General features: G+C 47.2%; 1 protein-coding gene across 5 annotated transcripts in view; it reads left to right on the plus strand.

Annotated features, from left to right (window-relative positions):
- Nucleotides 1-10,477, plus strand: part of FERMT2 (FERM domain containing kindlin 2) — a 132,734-nt gene that overhangs the window by 107,060 nt on the left and 15,197 nt on the right. For all 5 annotated transcript variants that reach the window (XM_073609677.1, XM_073609675.1, XM_073609676.1 and 2 more), the window contains 2 exons: nt 2,127-2,233; nt 4,716-4,937. In XM_073609677.1, the coding sequence (XP_073465778.1) occupies nt 2,127-2,233; nt 4,716-4,937 (329 nt within the window). The remainder of the gene's footprint in view (nt 1-2,126; nt 2,234-4,715; nt 4,938-10,477) is intronic.

Genomic DNA, 10,477 nt, shown 5'->3' on the forward strand with positions numbered 1-10,477 from the left:
CCCCGACGGGAGAACACAATGGCTCCATTGACTGAGCAATTGAGCAAATTCGCTCCGTCTATGGCCGGCCTAAGCCTCAGCTGGCGTCCTTCTTGCCTATTTGAGAAATTCTGTGAGAAACAGATCTGCAATTAGGCTGGAGCAAATTTTATTTCTTGCAACCATAAGTTGTTGGGGAATCCCTTAAATGGAGCTGTTGTGTTCTCCCAGCGGGGGGGAGGAGCAAGCTGTCCATGCCGGGAGAACACAGTGATTGCTAGCGGCAATCCGCCAGGCTGGTTGTATCCAAGTTGAACGATCAACTTTGGTCCAACCAGCCTGCCCAAGCATGGTTCGAATCTTGGCCCGTTCCTGTCGATACAGCTTTAACAACATAACATGAAGAATCGTTCTTGCCAAACCAATCTACTAACCTTCTATGAGGAGGTGAGTTGCCATCTAGATAAAGGAAGGCCCGTAGACGTGGTGTATCTGGATTTTACAAAAGCATTTGACACAGTTCCCCATAAACGTTTACTGTACAAAATAAGGTCCGTTGGCATGGACCATAGGGTGAGTACATGGATTGAAAACTGGCTACAAGGGCGAGTTCAGAGGGTGGTGATAAATGGGGAGTACTCAGAATGGTCAGGGGTGGGTAGTGGGGTTCCCCAGGGTTCTGTGCTGGGACCAATCCTATTTAATTTGTTCATAAACGACCTGGAGGATGGGATAAACAGTTCAATCTCTGTATTTGCAGACGATACTAAGCTAAGCAGGGCAATAACTTCTCCGCAGGATGTGGAAATCTTGCAAAAAGACCTGAACAAATGAATGGGGGAGGGGCGACTACGTGGCAAATGAGGTTCAATGTAGAAAAATGTAAAATAATGCATTTGGGTGGTAAAAATCTGAATGCAATCTATAGACTGGGGGGAGAACCTCTGGGGGGATCTAGGATGGAAAAGGACCTGGGGGTCCTAGTAGATGATAGGCTCAGCAATGACATGCAATGCCAAGCTGCTGCTAATAAAGCAAACAGAATATTGGCATTAAAAAGGGGATCAACTCCAGAGATAAAACGATAATTCTCCCGCTCTACAAGACTCTGGTCCGGCTGCACCTGGAGTATGCTGTCCAGTTCTGGGCACCAGTCCTCAGGAAGGATGTACTGGAAATGGAGCGAGTACAAAGAAGGGCAACAAAGCTAATAAAGGGTCTGGAGGATCTTAGTTATGAGGAAAGGTTGTGAGCTCTGAACTTATTCTCTCTGGAGAAGAGACGCTTGAGAGGGGATATGATTTTAATGTATGAATACCGGACTGGTGACCCCACAATATACAAATACCGGACTGGTGACCCCACAATAGGGATAAAACTTTTTCGCAGAAGAGAGTTTAATAAGACTCGTGGCCACTCATTAAAATTAGAAGAAAAGAGGTTTAACCTTAAACTACGTAGAGGGTTCTTTACTGTAAGAGCGGCAAGGATGTGGAATTCCCTTCCACAGGCGGTGGTTTCAGCGGGGAGCATTGATAGCTTCAAGAAACTATTAGATAATCACCTGAATGACCGCAATATACAGGGATATGTAATGTAATATGACACATAATCACACACATAGGTTGGACTTGATGGACTTGTGTCTTTTTTCAACCTCACCTACTATGTAACTATGTAACAACACCAACACTCCTCCTCCTCCGGACCCCCCCCCCCCCGTCTCCGCTGAGCCAGGTGGGGGGGATGGGAGTATGCTGAAGCGGTCTGTGCAGGGTCTGCACTGCTGGTAATTAGAAGAAGCATCTTCTCCATTTTCTCAGCTCAGAAGAGCAGTGCAGGCGTAAAGCCCGTGCCACTCTTTAATTCCCCATACCTTACTTACCGGCTAATGCGAGAGATTTGATGAATGGAGGTCGAGGAGACAGAAGTTGCCCTTGTAATACGTTTCTAAATCGCTCAAATAACCAGCGTTGTGTAGCGATCATTTTAAACGTTTTGTTTTATTTAGATAGCGATGGTTTTCATTGGGTGGATATAAGAAGTTACATTGTTCAGTAAATCTGATCCCATTGGATACGTTTTTATTCACATATAAATGGTTGATCGCTATCTGAGCACTAACACGATCGATTTTGTATCTCCAGGCTGTGAAGTGACTCCCGATGTCAACATTTCCGGACAGAAGTTCATCATTAAGCTCCTCATCCCGGTGGCTGAAGGAATGAATGAGATCTGGCTGCGCTGCGACAATGTAAGACGCCGTAATCTTCTCCCCTTTCTGTGTCTAAGGCTCCATTCACACTCGGGCGTCTTCGATCGTGGGCGGGATCGCCACATTTCCCAGGTGTGAAGGGAGCCCAGGAGAACCTGGAGACTGCCATTGATGACTTCTTTCTCTATGTCGCGGTTGCTTGGCTGTCATGTTGAGCCTTTGGCTTCAATACTCTAAAGAGACCCCTGTGAGCGACCTAAGAAATCGCAGGCTGGAGTGCAAAGAAATGAAGTCTTTTAAATGTTTGCATTGTTTGCCATCAATTTTATTTTTTTTAATCAATTTTGCAATGTGCCTCTGAACTTGCTGGAAGTAAGACTACTCCAGGAAGAGTGCATTTCCTTGCCCACCCCCTCTTTCCACATTGTAGCCACTTCTTCCTCTGGGAGTGCCTAGTTGCTGTCTGTGCTGGCCTAGCTGTTTCACCCCTCCCCTCGCTATATAAACTATGTAGCAACCAGTGAAGGGGAATATTGTAGTGCAGTGGTCTACAACCTGCGGCCCTTTGCTCGCCTTTTATCTGGCCCTTGGGGCACTATTCCACTGATATGAGACTCTGCCTACTGGCACCAACAATGGGGCGCTATTCCTCCCAATGGTGTCAACGATGGGGCGCTATTCCTCCCAATGATGCCAGCGATGGGGCGCTATTCCTCCCAATGATGCCAGCGATGGGGCGCTATTCCTCCCAATGATGCCAGCGATGGGGCGCTATTCCTCCCAATGATGCCAGCGATGGGGCGCTATTCCTCCCAATGATGCCAGCGATGGGGCGCTATTCCTCCCAATGATGCCAGCGATGGGGCGCTATTCCTCCCAATTATGCCAGCGATGGGGCTCTGTTGCTCCCAGTGATGCCAACAATGGGGCTCTGTTGCTCCCAGTGATGCCAACAATGGGGCTCTGTTGCTCCCAGTGATGCCAACAATGGGGCTCTGTTGCTCCCAGTGATGCCAACAATGGGGCTCTGTTGCTCCCAGTGATGCCAACAATGGGGCTCTGTTGCTCCCAGTGATGCCAACAATGGGGCTCTGTTGCTCCCAGTGATGCCAACAATGGGGCTCTGTTGCTCCCAGTGATGCCAACAATGGGGCTCTGTTGCTCCCAGTGATGCCAACAATGGGGCTCTGTTGCTCCCAGTGATGCCAACAATGGGGCTCTGTTGCTCCCAGTGATGCCAACAATGGGGCTCTGTTGCTCCCAGTGATGCCAACAATGGGGCTCTGTTGCTCCCAGTGATGCCAACAATGGGGCTCTGTTGCTCCCAGTGATGCCAACAATGGGGCTCTGTTGCTCCCAGTGATGCCAACAATGGGGCTCTGTTGCTCCCAGTGATGCCAACAATGGGGCTCTGTTGCTCCCAGTGATGCCAACAATGGGGCTCTGTTGCTCCCAGTGATGCCAACAATGGGGCTCTGTTGCTCCCAGTGATGCCAACAATGGGGCTCTGTTGCTCCCAGTGATGCCAACAATGGGGCTCTGTTGCTCCCAGTGATGCCAACAATGGGGCTCTGTTGCTCCCAGTGATGCCAACAATGGGGCTCTGTTGCTCCCAGTGATGCCAACAATGGGGCTCTGTTGCTCCCAGTGATGCCAACAATGGGGCTCTGTTGCTCCCAGTGATGCCAACAATGGGGCTCTGTTGCTCCCAGTGATGCCAACAATGGGGCTCTGTTGCTCCCAGTGATGCCAACAATGGGGCTCTGTTGCTCCCAGTGATGCCAACAATGGGGCTCTGTTGCTCCCAGTGATGCCAACAATGGGGCTCTGTTGCTCCCAGTGATGCCAACATTGGGGCTCTGTTGCTCCCAGTGATGCCAACATTGGGGCTCTGTTGCTCCCAGTGATGCCAACATTGGGGCTCTGTTGCTCCCAGTGATGCCAACAATGGGGCTCTGTTGCTCCCAGTGATGCCAACATTGGGGCTCTGTTGCTCCCAGTGATGCCAACAATGGGGCTCTGTTGCTCCCAGTGATGCCAACAATGGGGCTCTGTTGCTCCCAGTGATGCCAACAATGGGGCTCTGTTGCTCCCAGTGATGCCAAATGTGGTGATGTTTACTCACTGATGCCAGGGACAAAAGTTTGGCCCCTCAAAAGTCTGATGAAAGATAAACTGGCCCTTTTGTTGAGAGAGTTTGGAGACCCCTGCTGTAGAGGTTCACTTGAGTGACCTTTTTGAGTCGTCTTGCATTCCATCCAAGATGGCGGTGTGTGTGTGTATATATATATATATATATATATATATATATATATATATATATATATATATATATATATATATATATATATATATATATATATATATATATATATATATATATATATATATATATATATATTTGCACTTTTATTAACTTAAGATCTTAAAAGTGGTTACATTTTGTGTTTTTCAGGCAGGAATGTGTTCTCCGGGGAAAGGCTCACATTCATATACACTCTTCTTTCTTCCCATCTTGCAGGAGAAGCAATATGCTCACTGGATGGCAGCCTGCAGATTGGCATCCAAGGGGAAGACCATGGCGGACAGCTCCTACAACCTGGAGGTCCAGAACATCTTGTCCTTCTTAAAGATGCAGCACCTAAACCCGGACCCTCAGTTCATTCCCGACCAGGTCAACTCTGACATCAACCCGGAGTGCGTCGTCTCGCCCCGTTATCTGAAGAAATACAAGAACAAACAGGTACTGCCATTCCCACCCCCCTTCTGCAGTGGGGTTGCCTGGACACTGGCGGCTGGTTTTGCTTTGCACCACGGCAGAGGGCTTGGGGTGTTTACAGAGATTCCGGCGCTGCTTTTGGCAGTTATGCACCAACAGAGCGGGGCCCTGGAGATGTTCAGTAATGGCTTGTTGAGATCACTGCTATAAGAGGAATAAGTGGGGGGACCTCAGGTAAAGATTGGGGGGGAGAACAAGAAAAAAGGTCTAGCTTCTAGGTAAATGCCATATATGTCAGGTGTGCGAGTGAACACCATTTTGTTCTTGAAGTGATCCTGTGTTTTGAATATACAGGACAAAGCAACAGGTTCCTTTAATTGCCTGCCCTTACCCCCTCTAATAGTAGCCCCCCTTAGCAGCGCCTGCCTGCCCTTCCTTTACTCCCCAGCCCTTTCTGTTTAGGTCAGGAACCAAACAAAATATATGGACATGGAGGAGCATGTGACTCTTCTTATGACTGCAGTGGCCAATCAGTGCTGTCACATGTGGTCTGTAAGCCTTCACCTCGCCTTTGGTTTCGGCAGCTAAGCAGAGGTGAAAGGAAGGCAAGTATAAGGTCCGGGGGGAGGGGGGGGTGTATTAAAGTGACCTTGTTGCTTTGCTGTGCATGAGCAAAGATCAGATTTCCTTTAAGTATCTGATAAAGGTCCCCGTCCATGGACACCACTGTATGGCCAAACATCTGTGGACGTCACACCTATATGAGATTGCTGGACATCTCCTTCCAAAACTATGGTCTTTCATATGGAGTTGCTCCCTCTGTGGCTATACCATCCCCCACAATTCTGGTGGTAATTTGCGAGGTCGGGTACTGATATTGGCTGTGAAGACCTGGCTCACAACCAAATCAGAAATCCAATTCATCCCAAAGGTGTTCAGTAGGGTTGAGCTTGTAGTGGTGGTTGAGGAACATCATGCATGAATGGAAAGTCTTGGAAACTCGAGTTGGTTTGGAGAGCAATTATCACTTTATTTGTGTTTAACCTAAATTATGGCCACCATGCCTCGGAGAATTGGGGATCCCCTTTCTTCAGGAATTTGGTAGTGTTGGCCATGGTAAACGCAGTCTGTGTACTAATATGATAGCGGTGTTCTGAAGGGTGCAATAGGCACACAACAAGAACAAAAATGCTCATTGGACTTTTAAAGGACACACCTCAAAACATACCAAGTGAAATTTATAAATGATTTATTTAACGCACCATTTAAAAACGTGATACAGAAAGAAAAAATTTATTAAATGTCATTATATTGGTAAATTTTGAATTCATGTAATCAATCTTTCCATGAGACCTGGATGTGTCACAAAGCTGACTCAGTAGTCTGGAATAGCTGTGCTAGGTCTCGACGCGTTTCGCGACAAGAGTCTCGCTTCTTCGGGAGAAGCACAGATGGATCCCTGGAGATCAAAAGCGCAAGTAACTAAGGCAAAAGGAAGAATAAAAGAGGAAGGCCAAGCATTTAACATATAAAGTTAAATATTTTCCACTTACAATTGATGTAACACTCCTGGCCTACTGTTGTAGTATGGATGACTCTTTTTAAAGTAGTCAGAACATTTCTGTATATAGACGGGTATATCACCTTAAATTATAAAAGCCACTTCAAACCAAAACGTCCACGCTCACTTTTTTTTTTTTCTTTCTTCTTTTTTTTTTTTGCCTTTAGTTACTTGCGTATTTGATCTCCAGGCATCTATCTGTGCTTCTCCTGTAGAAGGAAGACTCTTCTTGCGAAACGCGTCGAATCTTTGTGACACATCCAAGTCTCATGGAAAGATTGATTACATGAATGCAAAATTTACCAATATAATGACATTTAATATATTTTTTTTCTTTCTGTATCACATGTTGTTTTTAAATGGTGCATTGAATAAATCATTTACAAATTTTACTTGGTATGTTTTGAGGTGTGCCCTTTAAAAGTCCCATGGGCATTTTTGTTTTTTGTTGTGTGCCTACTAATGGGGACTGAGTAGCACCTCTACCCATCCCACACCAGATCTTTTCTCTTTATAGTGTTCTGGAGTGTCTGCTTTGTCTACAGCTATACTATCCTTCTCTCTTCTGGGAAGACTTTCTCACTCCAAAGGTGTTCAGTAGGGTTGAGGTCAGGGCTCTGTGCAGGTCACTCAAGTTCCTCCACACCAAACTAGTCAAACGTCTTTATGGAGCTGTCTCTACTCTTCTGGAAAGGCAACCCACAAAATTGGTAGTATGTCTGTGGAAATTTGTGTCCAATCAGCCAAAGGAACATTTGCAGGGTCAGGTACTGATGGTGGATGAGTAGACCTAGCTCACAACCCACTTCATCCCCAAATTTTTAGGCCATATAGTGTATCAGTTTGGAGTGGGGTGACCCTGTTACCGTTATTGGCAGAGTTCTTTAGTCCATGAACCTCCAAGGATATGACTGATGAGCGAGAAGACCTGGCTCACCACCAGCCTTCCAATCCATCCCAAAGGTGATCAGTAGGGTTGAGGTCAGGGGTTCTGTGCAGGACACTCGAGTTCCTCCACACCAAACTGGTCAAACAACGTCTTTATGGAGCTGGCTCTACTCTTCTGGAAAGGCAACCCACAAAATTTGGTAGTATGCCTGTGGAAATTTGTGTCCAATCAGCCAAAGGAACATTTGTGGGGTCAGGTACTGATGGTGGATGAGAAGACCTGGCTCACAACCCACTTCATCCCCAAAGTGTTCCGTTGAAATTTTTAGGCCATATAGTGTATCAGTTTGGAGTGGGGTGACCCAATTACCATTATTGGCAGAGTTCTTTAGTCCATGAACCTCCAAGGATATGACTGATGATGGGCAAGAAGACCTGGCTCACCACCAGCCTTCCAATCCATCCCAAAGGTGATCAGTAGGGATGAGGTCAGGGTTCTGTGCAGGACACTCGAGTTCCTCCACACCAAACTGGTCACACCATGACTTTATGGAGCTGGTTTTGTACACAAGGGGCACAGTCATGGTGGAACAGAAAAGGTTCTTCCCTAAACTCTTACCACAAGGTTGGAAGAGCACAATTGTCTTCAATGTCTTTGGAGGATTACCAGGACCTCTCACTGGAAACGCCTGAACTCCATTTTTGGAGGTAGGCACATACGTCTGGCCATATAGTGTATGTCTGGTCTACATGTGAAGCATCATGGGAGTGACTGGTATAAGCAGGGGCTACGTCTCTCAAAGGGCGTTCACCAGCAGCCATGACAGTGAAGCAGAGCATTTACAGGACATATGGGGCACGTTTACAAAGCTGAAGTCCCAAACGACCAAAGTTTTTTTTTTTTTTTTTTTAGTATAGAATATATTCCATCATTCTACCAATTTTGCAGTTTCCAGTTTTGGTTACGGTCCGCCGTGGGACTGTCTTTGAACTGTGAATTACAAGCAGGCCAGCAAAGCCTCCTGGAAAGGGTTAATATTGCGGAAGCAGGCGTCCAGGAAGCGGCTCATATGGAGGTCACATGGGACGGTTCTGTCCCTCAGAGTCTCATGACATGAAGCTGCTGTAAAGGCAGGATGTGCCGCGGTGGGGGGGTGGTGGTGGTGGGGGGGAGAATGTGTGGAATGTGATCTGCATGTTACCAGTGAGAAATGTCATCTGGTCGTCTCATGCAATCATGGCCACCATGAAATACGTGGAAAACCTCGCGAAACTCCATCTTCCTTCAATATGCTTTGCAGATTATTAAGTTTTTTGCTGGGGGCCGATTCACATTTTAGTGGACCTTTGCAGTGCATACGTGTTGCAGCATGTGTTAACAAGTGCTGCATTATGGCGCCCCTTTTTATTATGAATTGGCTACCAATGCACCACATCGGGTGACAAAAATGTATGACCGTTATTGCGAGGTGCAGCACACCGCAATGCGCAGGATGTGCTCCACTCTACAATGCGTTGGGGTGCCGTCTACAATGAATAGGGCCACACCACACACAGAGCAGGAAATGCACTTTTGCTGGCATTTGTTGCCATAACCTCCAATGAGCCCAGAAAGTCAATTTCACTGAAACTTTCAGTTTTTGTACTTTTCCCACCTTTTCTGTAAAAGTTCGTCATATACAGATAATTCCCTCCTAGATCCGAGGCGTGCATCAATGCACAGCGTAAAGAAGATTGGAAGGCGGAAAAGTTAGAAGTTTTGGGCCCCTTGCACATGGGGGGGCGGGGGGGGGGGGGGGCATCTAGCTGTATTGTTCACCCAGGAGGGACAGGGGCGCCATCCATGAGAAGGAAGTGTCACCAGCACACCAGGATCTCCAAAATTGGGTCCAAAATTTTAATCGCATAGTATCAAAAAAATAAATAGAAGCGACGTTTCGGAGCCATGCAAGGGGATGAAGGGGTCCTGCGTGGCTCGAAAACTTCGCTTCTATTTAATTTTTTTTATACTATATGATTACAATTTTTGGAGATCCTGGTGTGCTGGTGACACTTCCTTCTCATGATTGCAGTCGGTTCCAGCCGTTGGTAATTTCAGCACCCAATTTAAGATACAGCTGTTTGTGCAGGAACGCGTGCGCTGGGAGTACTGCATTGGAGGTGCACCATCCAAACCCCGCTGCAGGTAGCCTGTCCTAGGTTGTGGTTGGATGGAGCTGAATCCTGCGTTCCGGACCTTCGGCCTTGAATGGGGCTCTAAATGCCAGCACTACCTAAAGTGGTTGTAAACCTGCAAGACCAAGGCGTAATGAGCTAGTAGGCATTACCTACTAGCTCATTATGAAATGCGTACCTTAGATCCAAGCCCCCGGAGCTGTCCTGGCTCGCCGCTGTGGGCGGTGGCATGTCTCCCGGGTATCGGCGCTGTGATTGACGTCGCTCCCCGCGCATTCGTGTCGGAGCCGCTGGTAACCGCACAGCAGCTGAGGAAACGGCACGAGCAAGTTTAGGAGATATTCACAGTACCTACAGGTAGGCCTTATTAAAGGCTTACCTACCTGTAGGTAAAAGTGGTGTGTAAGGGTTTACAACCCCTCTAATACAGCATCCAGCTGCAGGTACCACTTGGTACAGCATACAGCCGCAGCCTGCCATAGACTTTGACAGACTGCCGGCAGCGGGGCTGGGTGAGTCCAGAGAGACGCGGTGCAGCTGTGGGCGGTCCCATGTGCAAAGGACCTCATTACAGAAGAGACCTAATATACCTTCCATCCCCCAATCTCATATTTTAGTGCATTTCCACCTTTTGTGGTCAAATTTGAGGAACTTCCCCAATAAGTGTTTCTTGTGTGTTCCAATTCACACAGCACACCTACAAATATGGGAAAATATTGGGAGATAATTACTGCGAAAGAGGGGTTGGAAAGTGGGGGTGAGTTGTGTCCCCAGGTAACGGAAGGATTGAGTGCGTCATGCAAAGGAAGAATTCTGTTGCGAAGAGGCTGTCCGTCCGTCCCCTGATATATTAATTGTCATGGCAGAAGATTTGGTCAGGTTAACCTCCAATCGCGATTTATAGTTTTGAAGAAATCTCTAATAGGAATGTCAAATTGGG

Source organism: Aquarana catesbeiana, linkage group LG13, assembly GCF_042186555.1.
Source record: "Aquarana catesbeiana isolate 2022-GZ linkage group LG13, ASM4218655v1, whole genome shotgun sequence".
NCBI classification, from domain to species: domain Eukaryota; kingdom Metazoa; phylum Chordata; class Amphibia; order Anura; family Ranidae; genus Aquarana; species Aquarana catesbeiana.